At 46.5% G+C, this 13,781-nt stretch overlaps 1 protein-coding gene across 4 annotated transcripts in view; it reads left to right on the forward strand.

Annotated features, from left to right (window-relative positions):
* Positions 1 to 13,781, forward strand: part of SLC6A4 (solute carrier family 6 member 4) — a 40,402-nt gene that overhangs the window by 212 nt on the left and 26,409 nt on the right. Inside the window, exons 1-3 of one of the 4 annotated variants that reach the window (XM_053570877.1) lie at positions 10,094 to 10,137; positions 10,890 to 11,546; positions 11,898 to 12,334. In XM_053570877.1, the coding sequence (XP_053426852.1) occupies positions 11,992 to 12,334 (343 nt within the window). In that variant the 5' untranslated portion in view covers positions 10,094 to 10,137; positions 10,890 to 11,546; positions 11,898 to 11,991. Of the gene's footprint in view, positions 1 to 10,093; positions 10,138 to 10,787; positions 11,547 to 11,897; positions 12,335 to 13,781 lie in introns of those variants that run through there. The other 3 variants (XM_053570876.1, XM_053570878.1, XM_053570880.1) reach the window with 3 other exon arrangements.

A 13,781-nucleotide genomic window follows, 5' to 3' on the forward strand; every position in this document is an offset into this window, starting at 1 on the left:
GAGCCGTCGGGGACGCGGTGCCGCGCTAGCGGTGGGCTCCGGGTTCCGCCTACGGCTCCCTCCACTCCGTAAGAGCCAGCGCCGCGGGCAGGCGAGCAGTGTCCGAGGGGGGGTCGGGAGGGGGAGCTTCTTTGTCGCCTGCAGGTGCTGTGCGACGTCTTGAGTACCAGAGGAAGACCTTGTAAAGAGGGTCTTAAGCCAAGTGTTGTTCTGGGCTTGGGGAAAAGTTGCATAAACCCACGATTATGTTTGGTCTTCACTCTGCTGCCATCACTTGCAGGTGGCCTTATGCAAAGATATTTGTGCAGGGAGAGTTCTGATTGACTTAAATGCCCGAATAGCCAGATAAATCTGAGTGACACCTAAGTGGGCCGCGTCTCTGTGCACTTGGGTTGTTTCACTGTGGGAGCTGATGCACGCTCAGACACGCCACAGGCCATTCAGAATTTATATGAAACTCCTACTCCAAAGGCTGTTCTACAGGGTTGAAGTAAGTGTATAACCGTCAGTGCCTTGAAAAAATATGTACATTCAAATGTTTTGAAAAAAACTCTGGAGTTGGAGCAGATGTAGCTCTGGAGCTCACGAGCAGATTTCCTTTTGAACTGGGTCTTTGGTATATTGAATTGTTCCCTTTCAAGTGTGGTTCTAAAGAATTTGAGAGGGGTAGAATTTCTAGGAATCAGACGTGACAAAGGCTTGTGTGTATGTATTTTTATGATCAATTTTGTCCCGAAAAATGAACCAGGTCAATGGATTATTTATGAGCCTGCTAGCTCTTGTCGTAGTAAGATGAGATCAAATATTTAATGTGTTTTGCCTTCAGTTACACAGGAAAAATGTGTAAGAAGGGCAACACTGGGATTTGCATTTCATGAAACAGGAGAACTCTGGGCAGCTTTAGTGTTTGGGTTTTTAGGTGTGCTGGGAGCATACAGCTTTGACTCTTTGTTCCATTATTTGCTTTTGTGTGAAACCTCTGAAACCCAAAAGTTCAATTGCTCTCACCACACACTGGTGTTGGAGTGACTGTGGCTTGCATGCGTGAGAGGCTGGTGAGGAAATGTCTCTGCAGCCATTTTTGGCATGGGGTTGTCTTTGCTTTCATAGAAGGGCAAGTTGAAACATCTTCTTCGCAATTAATCAAAAGTCCCTCAGTTTCTTTCCATCTCCTTGTTTAAGAATATATATGCCAGGAGATGGGTGGCACCTGTGGCTCATGGAGTAGGGCGCCAGCCCCATATACCAGAGGTGGTAGGTTCAAACCTGGCCCCGGCCAGAAACTGCAAAAAAGAAAAAAAGAATATATATGCCAGGAGAGATGGTGTGTGTGTGTGTGTGTGTGTAGGGGGGTGATTAACGTCAACATTTCAATGGAATTGGCGAGTCTTCAGAAATTTCTTGGGGATTTTTGGAGTTATCGGGGCATTTTGGTGAAGCTTGGAGAGGCGAGTCAAAGAGTTTCACAAATGGGCGACTGAGGAATGGGGACGCTTGGCTGGAGGAGGGTTTAGGGGGTCGAGGGCTGTCTTAGGGCAGGCTTAACACCCTGGATGTCCCTCACCAAAGAGAAACAGGGGTAATTCCAGAAATTAAGCCAGCATGTGGCAGCTCCTTCTCCTTCAGACTTTTGGAATGGTACTGTGTATACTTTGAGAGAACATACAAGGCAGGACTGGCTGAAGAAGCTTAATTTTAATTTGGCTTAATGAATCAACAGGATATAGCTATGACTTGACTTTTTTCCAAAGATGTCTGCATAGCCAAAGGGAGACTTATATAGTCATTTCTTTGCTGAGAAGGCAACTCCGACTTCCATTATTCCCAATACCACATCAGCTGCTCTGGATCTCATGGTCCTCTGCTCTAAGTGAGGGGAGACCCCCATAACACGATGTCCAGCTTACTGTACAATTGTAGCCCTCACGTCTCTAAGAAAACATGAGTTGAAATGGTGGTGCAAAAATGCCTGAGGGCCAGGACTCTTTACCCAGATGTTGCCATCAAATCAGGGTCTTCTGGGGAACCCCTCTGATTTTGCTCTAAGGCAGAGGCTTTACCCACTCCAACACATGTTGAGTGCTGCACCTCAACTACATCAAACCAAGAGGGGTCCGAGTAGCCTGACTCCCCAGATGCCCTTTGCAAGATGCCCAGCCTTTGGTGCAGGAGAAACCATCTCCAGGCAGATTTGGGCTGTGCCAATTTTCCTGTCCAGTCACTGAGCACTGCCAACCAGCTGCCTTCCTCTGAGGTTTGTGGTTCCATAGAACAAGCTTGAGTGTGGATCAGACGTCTCACATGAGGAGCAGGTGAGGTAGATTCACCCTGTTCTTGTGGGGAATCTATTATCTGCTTCTGGGCTTAAACAGGCAAAAGGGCATTCTTTTTTTGTGTGTGTGGGGGGAGATAGAGTCTCACTGTGTCGCCCTGGCTAGAGCGCTGTGGCATCTAGCTCACAGCAACCTCAAACTCTTGGGCTCAAGCAATCCTCTTTCCTCAGCCTCCTGTGTAGCTACAAGTGCCTACCACAACACCTGGCTAGTTTTTTCTATTTTTAGTAGAGATGGGGTCTCCTTCTTGATCAGGTTGGTCTCCAACTCCTGAGCTCCAGCCATCCACCTGCCTCAGCCTCCCAGAGTGCTAGGATTACAGGCCTGAGCCACCGTACCCAAGCTTGCAAAATGGCATTCTAAGGAAAGAAACTGTCATCTTTCTAGAATTGAGAGCTAAGGTGGAGAACAGATGAAGCTAGCCTTTAATAGATCACCTTCCAAGAGCAGAGAGGTGAATTGCTTTCCTAAGGTAGGTATGACGTCTGCCATCAATGACACAGCCCCCTTATTTGAAGGGGAGCTCATGTGCGACTTCGGGCCACATTTGGAGATGTTGGTCTGTGGGTAACATCTCTGCCGGAGGCATCCCCTACAGCCCAACCTTTGTTAGCTCTCAGTGCCTGGGAAGGTGAATACTCATTTACTGAATGTCAACAACACAGCTTTCAAACTGAGCAAGTGTTTTCCCAGCCCTGTGTGTAATGAGGTGACACAATGAGTAGAGATAAAAATGGTGTGAGGCAGTCTATTATTGTTTCCTTTGGCGCCCCGGAACCTGGAAGCAGCTTCCCAGCTCTCACCCCCGACCGAGGCCAAACGACCTGTTAATGGGTATTGAGCCATAGGCTCCTTAAAATCCAGGACAGCGTGGACCTTCATTAACTACAGAAGCCTTTGGACTACAAAAGGAGAGATGTATCCCGGTAACATGGAGACGTGGCGGTAATGTCCCAGGGTCCCCAGGCACTGACAAGTAACAGATGGCAAGGAGAAGGTCTCCTGGGGTCCTGAAGTCTGGTTCTTCAGGTCATTATTTGAGGTTGGGAGGGCAGAGGTAAGAGAGGTGTGGCAAGGCCAGACAGTGATTTGGGAGAGCACTTCTTAGCCAAGCTGGGAGAGAGCCAGTTGTGTGCTTGGGCTTCTCCCGGCAGGATGGGTGGGCAGCGGGCCCGGAAGGGGCAAAGCCATGGGCGTTTCTTTCTTGGGTTTTCATATGGTCTTTCTGGGTATTCTGTTTCCTTTATTATTGAACTGCTGAATAAAAGAAAATGAATTTTTTTTTCTGTAACTAAGGGAATGTTTTCCTCTAAGGGGCCTAGGATCAGGGAGGGGAGCTTACTGAAGCTTGCCCACGGCTTACGAAGACATAGCCAGGGCTTGAACTTGAGTTTCCTGCATGTTGGATTTTCTCTCCCTCTGCTGGTAGCGGTCATGTTGCCTTTAAAATGCTAATCAAATTATCTGGCTCATTCCTTTGTTTGGGAGGAAAGGAGCTGGCGGGAAGAGCAAGGAGAAAGAGACTGGAGGGGAGCAGGGAGATAGATAAACTGTTCTGGTCACCAAGGTTTCCCAGCCCTGGCAGAAGGCTAGAACTGTTTTTCTTGTTGTTGTTTTTAGACAGGGTTTCACTCTGTTGCCTGGGTTAGAGTACAGTGGCATCATCATAGCTCACTGTTAACCTGGACTCCTGTGATCCTCCACTTCAGCCTCCCATGTAGCCGGAGGCCACATGCCCAGCTAATATTTAGTGGAGACAGGGTCTCACTATGCTGCTCAAGCTGGGCTCTCTACTCCTGGCCTCAAGTGATCCTCCGACCTCAACCTCCAGAAGTGCTTGGATTATAGGCACGAGCCACTGCGCCCAGCCAACTTTTTGAAACCGTAAACTCTTAGGGGTCAAAAAAATATCTCTTGCCCCCATCTCGGTGCATGTTTGGGAACTAGATCAATGTTGTGTAATGACGACCTGATTCTTCATGAGTGTTCCCAACTGAGTGACTCACTGTAAAGCACAATTCAGGTTTTGACCTAAGAGTACAGGCACCTTCAAGCAACAACTCCCAAATGTCTTGTGTGGTCTCCGCGGCCCTGCCACCCTGAAGCGCCCCCTGCCCCAGCAGCCAGCTTCCCTGCCCCTTCCAGGGGACATGGGCCCACTTCCCCCTCTTCTCGCTCTTCTTTACCACTCACATTTTATTTTTAAATTTCACTTCAAATCCCTTTCTCCTCTGCTCTTTCTCCTACTTTGCTCAGCTGCCGCAGGTAAATCCGTCCTTATTTTGCAGCACCCTCTCCCTGGAGCTGGGATTTCTTCCTCTCTTCTCTGGGGTCCCTTTGCGGGTTTAATCATGTCTGTGTTCACAGACTTAGTTCCTTAGTCTTAGGAACATACCTGTGTTAAAGAAAAAAGCTGTGTTTAGAAATGCTCCCATATGTTTTATCTTGATTTCTACTTATTACAACAATAAAGGAGTGTTTAGAAGCTGTGACACTCCTAACGCTGCTTAATTTAACCCATCAGCTGTTTTAAGTGTTCTTGAATCTCTTTCCCATTCCCCATGTTTAAATCTACAGCCACAGATTGAAAGCAGTTTTCTGAAAAAAGTTGTAAGTTGTGAAATCAAGTTAAGCTAAAAGACACCTTCATGGAATCTATACAAGAGTGTCTCTATTTCCTTGTTCTTCTCTTCTTAAATTTAGTTTTCCTCAAGAATCAGAAAGAAGGTTAAAATAAGCAACTTCTCAAAACAAAACAAAACAGAAGTAACTTCCGATCTGTCTCACTGTCAACGGCCCTCCCTCCAGCCCTGTTTTGTAGTACTTAACATTGCAACTTTCACGTCAGATGTTTTCGTTTATGACCTTTATTTTTGTGGGTAGGAAATATATTCCAAGTTCCAAACAACCGACTCACAAATGAACATTTGGAACACAGACCGTTGATGGGTGTGCCTGCTGGTACTTGTTTCAAAGTTTGAAAGCACAAACTGCGCTCTTTAATCGCAGACATGCCACTCTTTTCCCGTCCAGAGTCCGTTAGAATTCTTGTTGTGGCAGCCCGTCTCCTCTGCCCCTCATCCCCAATACACAGCTCTAGCCTGAGGCAACAGAATGAGACTTGGTCTCAAAAAAAAAATTCAGATCCCTGGGTACCCTTATGGATCAGTTCAGTTAGAGTATTGGGCACAGCAGCCCAGGAGTCTGTCGTTTACAACTTTCTCAGGTGACTCCAAGCCACTGATTGAGAGGAACGGGCATGACCCAGTGAGGTCCACAAATCACCTATGTTTCCAATGGGTGGGGTCTGAAGTAGAAAAGCAGAATGGGCCACGTATGTGTAGTGGTGATAGGGAATAGCAGTTCGCTGCCATTTTTTTATTGCTTTTAGACAACTGAGGTATGCATTTGTCATCATACTTTAATCCCCCCAGTGGCCTTTAGGAAGTAGGAATTTTAATGGTTTGTTTTTACACAGGAACAAATGGAGACTGAGAGAGGGTAAGGGACCTACTGAAAGTCACATGGTCAGGAGTGGTGGATCTGGGATTCCAGTGCAGATCTGTGAAACAAACTGGAGAGCAGTGGGCTGTGGACACAGGAGCTGTTCAATGACGACTCAGGAGGGAGGTTTGTTAGGCTTGTCTTTTTCTATTCACAGGAGGGAGGGCTGTTCGTACCTGAATGTGTCAAATCCATTCTATTCTATGAAAATCAAAATACATAATCTGTTGTAGTTTGGAGGAACCCTGAAGTTCTCTTGACCCTATCACAATTGGCTGATCCTCCAGACTTTATACTGGAGGAAGAAGCTTGGGGCTATCCTCCTCTACGCAGGAAAGTTCTGAACTGAGACATTCTTTCCTTTTCTCATGGTAACTGGCCCAAATGGCCCTGAGGATTTTAACCTATGTAATTCCTTTCTGAAAAATTAAACTGACTCTCTCCTATAAGGAATCCTTTGGCCAAAGTGATGGCTGTGATAGTAGAGCTCATTTCTACCCTTCATGTCCAAAAAACAAGCAGATTTTCTCCGCCTCCTTCATTTACATCATGAAATCTCTTTATTTTGTTTGAAAGGCAAGCCAGGAATCCCTATGGCTTAAGACCTTCAACACTACACACTTTGGAGAACACAGCAACCTCTTCAGCAGATACATATTCAAACATCCACTTTACAGTGTGGAGTTGGTGAGGAAGAATCAACTAATGTCTGAGGTCCTGTGACAGAAGCTGTGCAGTGGCAGCAAAGGGAAGTCTTTGAAAACCTTTGAGGGCAGCGTTGGCGCTGTAAATGAGAAGCATCTAAACATCCCCCAGCAGGCCAGCAGGAGTCCCCGGTGTGCAGCAGCACTGAGGGGCAGCGCCAGCCTGTCTCCTTAAGCACAGTGTGTGGGATTTCCTAGCAGTCCATGGTCCTTTTCAGATTTTTGCCCTTGCCCTGCGAACTCCATGAAGGCAGTATTGCGCCTGTCTTATCTTCAAGGAGCCTCGTGCATAGTAGGCAGACAGTTTATCTTTTTTTTTTGTAGAGACAGGGTCTCACTTTACCGCCTTCAGTAGAGTGCCATGATGTCACAGGACTCACAGCAACCTCTAGCTCTTGGGCTTCCGCGATTCTCCTGCCTCAGCCTCCCGAACAGCTGGGATTACAGTTTATCTTTGCTGAATTAGTGTTTCTCTGTTGACAGGGCCAGAGTGGATGTTTTTTTTTTTTTATTTGTTTGTTTGTTTTGTTTTTGAGACAGAGTTTCACTCTGTTGCCCTCGGTAGAGTGCTGCGGGGTCATAGCTCACAACAACCTTAAACTCTTGGGCTCACCGATCCCTTTGCCTCAGCCTCCCAGGTAGCTGGGACTACAGTTCTCACAGTGCCTGGCTAGTTTTTTCTATTTTTAGTAGACATGGAGTCTTGTTCTTTCTCAGGCTGGTCTCCAACTCCTGAGCTCAAGCAATCCATCCACCTCGGCCTCCCCGAGTGCTGGCGTTATAGGCAGGAGCCACCGTGGCCAGCCTCTAGTGTAGAGTGAACATGTATTGCACTGGGAGGCGCCTGGGCTTCATGTTATCCTCTCATCCACGGCGGGTCTCCTGGGAACTTCAGTCTGTCTGTGAACAGAGATTGAAAGTTGCTACTCAGCTATATGACCTGTAATTAATCTTATCTCAGTGTTATCCATAATTCATGTGGGTCTGATTTTGTTTTTGAAAATGGAAATGGAGTTTCCTGAGACACGAACTCACTTTGATCTTGACACGTGAAGTCAAAGTACAAACTTTCTGTAGTGTTTTTGCCTAGAATGTGCCGACTGGTGTCCAACAGTCAAGTAGAGTCATGGGCACTTCCAAAGGGCTGGGTAGTTTTGGGACAAATCATTGTAATGCCTCTCTGGCTACAGAGAAAGTTTGTGGAAAGAGGAGTGAAGATTTGATTAGAAGTTTAAATAGAAACAGTCCTTATTTATTTATTTATTTATTTATTTTACTGGGATGGGGGAAGAATGGAGTAGATGCCAGAGTGTGAACAGAAGGTCAGCCAGGACCATCAGCTGGTCAGCTGCATCACTGTGCTATCCCTTGTGGGCAGAGGGTTGTCATCCCATAGCACTGCTGAGTTACGTGGTACAACCTGTCACCTGCTCCGAGTGGGACAACAACACACATTCAAGGTGCAAAGGAAACTTCTGGGGCTTTTTCTGCCCATGAAGAAACTCAGTGGCTGGCCGGGCATGGTGGCTCACGCCTGTAGTCCCAGCATGTGTGAGGCCGAGGCGGGTGGATTGTCTGAGCTCAGAGGTTCGAGACCAGTATGAGCAGCAGTGAGCCAGAGTAAGACCCGGTCTCTACTAACATCAAAAACAGTCAGACGTTGTGGTGGGCGTCTGTAATCCCAGCTCCTGGGGAGGCAAGGGGACAGAGCATCGCCAGAGGAAGAACATCTAAAAAAAGAAGAAAGAAAATGAACGACAACAACAAAAAGAGTACTTCAAACGAAGAAGAATGAACAAGCAAGCTGAAATTAAAAAAAAAAAAAATTAAAAAGAAGAAAGAAACTCAGTGGCTGCCTGGAGGGGATCACAGTTGTAATATTAACCTCATTTGTAATCTTTCTACCCAGCAGGATGAAAATATCTTTTAAAAAATTAAAAGAAAAAGAAAGCTTTCCAGAGAGCAGTCTTAGAAGCTAGCCTTAAATACTCTGACTTGAGATTGTTCTCAACCGTGTTGTCTGCTGGCCTCAGTAGAAGAAGCCGGTCAGTGCTCAGGAGAGTCAGCAAAGCAGGAAGGGAGCTCCACAGGCAGAAGCCCGAGGCAGAAAGGGGCCCCGGCAGCGCCATCTGCTCCTGGCTGCCCCAATTAGTAACTAGGAGGAGTTTTTCTCTGTCTGGGAGAGGCAGAGTAGAGAGTTGAAGAAAAGGTCATGTGTGTCTTCTGCCTGTTTGGTGGCTTCACAGGGTTGTACCTTTCTGTTTGCATCCTGGGTTCTGTGATCAGGGTTGGTGTGCAACAGGAGAACCCCAGAAAGCAGAGCTGGATGGAGAGAGACCAGCTTCTGGGGAGAGGCAACCTGAAGGCATGAGATGCCTGACGGATGTCTAGGTTTTAAACTTGGGCTAGTTCAGCCTGTTGATAAACAAATTTTTTTTTTTTTTTTTTGAGACAGAGTTTCAAGCTGTCGCCCTGGGTAGAGTACCGTGGTGTCACAGCTCACAGCAGCCTCAAACACTTTGGCTTAAGTGATTCTCTTGTTGTAGCCTCCCAAGTAGCTGGGACTATAGGTACCTGTCACAATGTCCGACTGTTCTTTTTGTTGTTGTTGTCATTGTTGTTTAGCAGGCCTGGGCCGGGTTCAACCCTGCCAGCCTCAGTGTATGTGGCCAGTACCCTAACCACTGAGCTATGGGTGCCAAGCCAATAAACAAATTTTTTAATGAAAAAGATTTTAAAGTACTGGGAGATGTTTCAGGAGATAAGATCTGTGCAATGGCTCAGAACAAAAATAGAGAACAGTATATTCTTTCAGGAGCTGCTGTCATGGTTGCCAGGAAATCAAGATCAGATGCTTTGGGGGCTAAAGCCCTGCCTCTCCCCTGGAGAGCACACCCTGCTCCCCCAAATCTACTGACCCACATACATTTTCCATCATTTCTGCAGGATGCCCCAAGGGAAAAAGTAAATGAAACACAGAACAAGTCATTAGGCTCCTGAGGCACGAGGGGTAACAAGTCATTGCTGTGGCTGCCGCTTCTGAGATGGACCTTGTTACCCCTCCTTCCATAGACCCCGTGGGTAGAGAGACAGGCCTGAGAAAGGGGCTTGTCTCCCCACCCAATACATACAGTTAGAGCTTCCATTTAAATGAGAGGAAAGCGAGGGTACTGAACATGGGAAGAAGCTTCTATAGAAAGCTTGGCAGGAGAGGGGCAGGAGGAAGAGGAAGGGAAGGGGCGGTTCTGTAAGTTCTGGGCCCTCTGGCCACACTCAGGAAAGCTCCTGGTCCTAAGATAGGGTCTTCAAGTTCCTCCTTGTTTAATGTGGAAAGCACATCACAGATAAAGGCCAGAAGGAAGTCCGGAGGCCTTCTCAGACAACATAACCAGAGACCGCCAAGTTCAGGATTAATTTAGCTGTTTATTTAAATATATTAATGTCTCATCATTTCTCTCAAAAATAAAATCCCTTGGCCTGAGAAATGTTTACTTCTGGCCGATGAAAAGATGTGTGGTTATTTTAAAAGACTATCCAATCTAGTTGCGGTCCCAAGGAAGCCGAGAGCAGAGAGAGGCTGGACAGGAGCATACAAGGTGAGCAGAGTGAAGTTTTATTGAGATCACTTGTGAAAAATTCATATTCTTCTGAGGGGTGTTTGCATCCTTGAACCTGGGTAGGGAGGGGCATGGGGCCCAATCGCTGGATAGGGGAGAGCCCAGGATATCTCCCCCCCTTACACGTAACATAAACGTACACAGCCATAAAGAGCTGATTTATCTCTGGTTGCTTTAGATGTTTTTGGCAATAATCAATCTTTTAAAAATTTCATTTTCTACTTTACAGAAAAAAAAGAATACAATGAATAGGAAATTCTAATTACTTTTATCCCCTGGTGTTCATTTTCTAATCCTTGCCAATATTTATATCCATAGTTATTTGTGTGAAGCTGCTACTTTGTGCTCTCATTTTTCACTCACTGTGTCTTTGTCTTCACGTATATAGTTATAAACACTGAAAGCCTCAAACAGGAGGGAGTCATATATTTGCCATTTTTATCAGCAACCAATTCCTAGCCGTCCTCTAGTGTAGGTTTTAGAGGGTTAGCCTCAGATCTTTGCAGTTATGAATAGTCCACCACTGGCCATCTTTTCATAGGAAGATATAATGTGATCCTAGCTAAGCAAAAACATGTGTCAACTATTTGAACTATTTGAGGAGTTTGAAAAGCTCAGGCCCAGAAGCAGCAAAGTAAGCAGGAAGGTGTTGGCTTCTTATAGCTTAATAACAGGCCATAAGTTTAAAGTCCAAAAGGGCTCAGATTTCTACCCTATGTTTGACGTCTCAGATGTTGATCCAGACAAGAGCCACGGTGACTTCCCTGCACCTCAGCCCACCCACAGTAGTGAGATGAAGGTGCAGCAGCCCCGGCTCAGCCCCCTCCCCGCCCCCACAGAGGAGCATGGGGATAGAGACATAAGCCACACCAGCGCTGGTAACCTGCAGATCAGTTACCTTCTCCCTGGCTCTCCTGGATGCACGGTGACTCTGCTCATCCACTGTAGCTGAAGAACAAGTGACTGAGCTACAGGAGTTGCTGGGGGGGAGGGGTGGCAAGAGGAATGAATGATGAGCACCCGTGCCATCTAAGGCCCAGTCGGACTTGCAGAAGTGTAATGGGAACGCAGAGAGGCCAAGTTCAGATGCACTGGATACAACCAGAGGCAGCTGGAAGCTTCGCAGACCTGGTTGAAAGGAAGAGTACCCAAGTCTACAGCTAAGGAGCTAAGAGTGCCTCACAAAAGGTGGCCTTTTTACTTCTCTCCTTTACTCTTTTCTTTTTAAAATTATATATTCAGTTTATATAAAATATAATTCAGGGTATTCAGTTTAAATGATGGAGAGGCATATCCCTACCTACGTATGGGCAGAAGAAACTCCTGCTTTGTTACTGTTTTCCCAGCATAACATCCAGGGCAGAGAGAGGGCTCTGTGAAGCTTTGGGGTAAGCCTCTTTTTATGTTCTTCTGAGTTACTGGGGAACTACAGAGTGAGATTCTGGTCCTTCAAAGTGAAGGAAGTGCTTAAATAGAGCCCGTGTAAAACCTTGGTGACTTGCTGTCTATTTTTGTGTATTTTGTTGTTTTCTTTTCAAATTAACTTGATTGTGATATGACCTCTTGTATAGGTTAAGAACTGAGTGTCTTTTATTGATTCTCATATAGCAAATAGGATATCTTCCATTTAACAGCTGCACTGGGAATCCCATTAACTAATGTAGTTTAAGATGTGTGAGGAGTTCATACCAAAGACGAGCAAAATGCCTGACTCCTCTCTCCGTGTGCCTTTCCAACAGAACTCTCAATCGCGGCAGTATAAAGCTGAGGCACTCCTCAGATCTGAGCACCAAGACCTCAGATGGGCATCGGTGTCATTCACTAACCAGCAGGATGGAGACCACGCCGCTAAACTCTCAGAGGGAGGTATCAGCCTGTAAGGACGGAGAAGATTGCCAAGAAAATGGAGTGCTACAGAAGGGGGTCCCAGCCCCAGGGGATAAAGCAGAATCCAGCCAAATATCCAATGGGTACTCAGCGGTTCCGAGCCCTGGTGCAGATGATACGCGGCACTCTGTCCCGGCTGCCACGACCACCACCCTCGTGGCTGAGGTCCATCAAGGGGAGCGAGAGACCTGGGGCAAAAAGGTGGATTTCCTCCTCTCAGTCATTGGCTATGCTGTGGACCTGGGCAACGTCTGGCGCTTTCCCTACATATGTTACCAGAACGGAGGGGGTCAGTATCAGGGCCCATGAGTGGAGGCTGTGACCCAGGGGTGGGCTGTAGTCCCTCTTGAGAGGCCAGAGATAGGTCATGTCCTTTCTTTCTTAACTGATAGGAGTCTGGGAGCAAGATTACTCAGACTTTCAAGTTTGTCTAAAAGTCAGATTTCTAGGAAGCCAAAAGCTTAAGTCACCAAAGTCTGACCTCACAGGTGTTCAGCATTATTAATGCTTCATTTGTTGAGGTGCCTCCTTTCCATCCCGCATTACCCAAGCTCCAGAGGTGGGGGAGCAGCCACCAGCACCCTGCTGTCTTATAAAGCTGGCAGGTTCCATTTGGAAGGATCCAGAGGGTTAGATCTGTGTAAGGAAAAATTGGGAGGTGGCTCCAGAGTCCCAGACACTTATGGGCTTTTGGACTTGGGTCAACTTAGGTCCAGAGTCTTAAGTTACCATTCTGGGCACATCCCAAAGCTGGACCCAACCACAGCATGACATTAATGCCAAGCCCAAACCAGGCATGGACACACCTTGATTCTCCTAAGAAAGCATTAGATTTTTTTAGGCCAGAGATCCTATCTTGTTCTTACATCCCTAAAGGCTTTAGAGTAGTTGATGTGTAGATTATAAAAAAAAAAAAAAAATAGTAGCTGACTGTTGCTTGAGTGTAGCATGCAAACCTGGGGGAGGAGTAGAGCAGGGGAGAGAAGTAGGTAGGTTATGGGGCCTCTGCGTTGACATTGGACTTGTTAGCAGAATAGGAAAAGGACAAGGGTGTCAAATTAGTCAATATTTGTTTTGATGGGAGCTCTGGCAACCAATTTGGGAGAGCAGCTAAAAGGAAATTTGGGGATAATTTATTTGTGTCGCTCTCACTGTCACTTCTGTGGCCAGTCACAAAGTTGCCTGGATTTGCTGCTCTTAAGGTTTTCTGTCCAAAAGCAGTTCCAGGGTCTGGGAGGAGCGGAAGTCATAATCACCTTATCTCCAGGCAGAGAGGACTCACCTTTAGCCCGAGTGTTATACAGGGGGTGGGGTCACCGGGAAGTATTTTCCTACACTCATTCCGAAGTATATGCCATCAAGCAAACTCTTTGAACAGAGGCCACCATGAAAATACAACATGGTTTTTATTCTCAAGCCAGGTTTATCCAGTGTGATTATAAATTATGTAGACCTTTCTGAGTTGCACTGAGTTCAGATTTCTAGGTTCAAAGCAATTTATGGTTGAGAATGTTATCAGGGAAAATCACAGCTGACCCACCCTTTGGGGTAAAACTCAGGTTGCAGGTGAGCATTCCCCAGCTTGGCATTTCCAAACTCAGCCTCAGCCACGAGATCCAGGAGACACCAGCATACTCCAGCTACACAACAGCTCTGTGCTTTCTTGTTCTGTGAAAAATGACCCTTCTCTCTGCTACCTCACAAATACAGTTTATGAGGAATCAGTCTGGCTCAGT

The sequence above is a fragment of the Nycticebus coucang genome, chromosome 18, assembly GCF_027406575.1.
Source record: "Nycticebus coucang isolate mNycCou1 chromosome 18, mNycCou1.pri, whole genome shotgun sequence".
NCBI classification, from domain to species: Eukaryota; Metazoa; Chordata; class Mammalia; order Primates; family Lorisidae; genus Nycticebus; species Nycticebus coucang.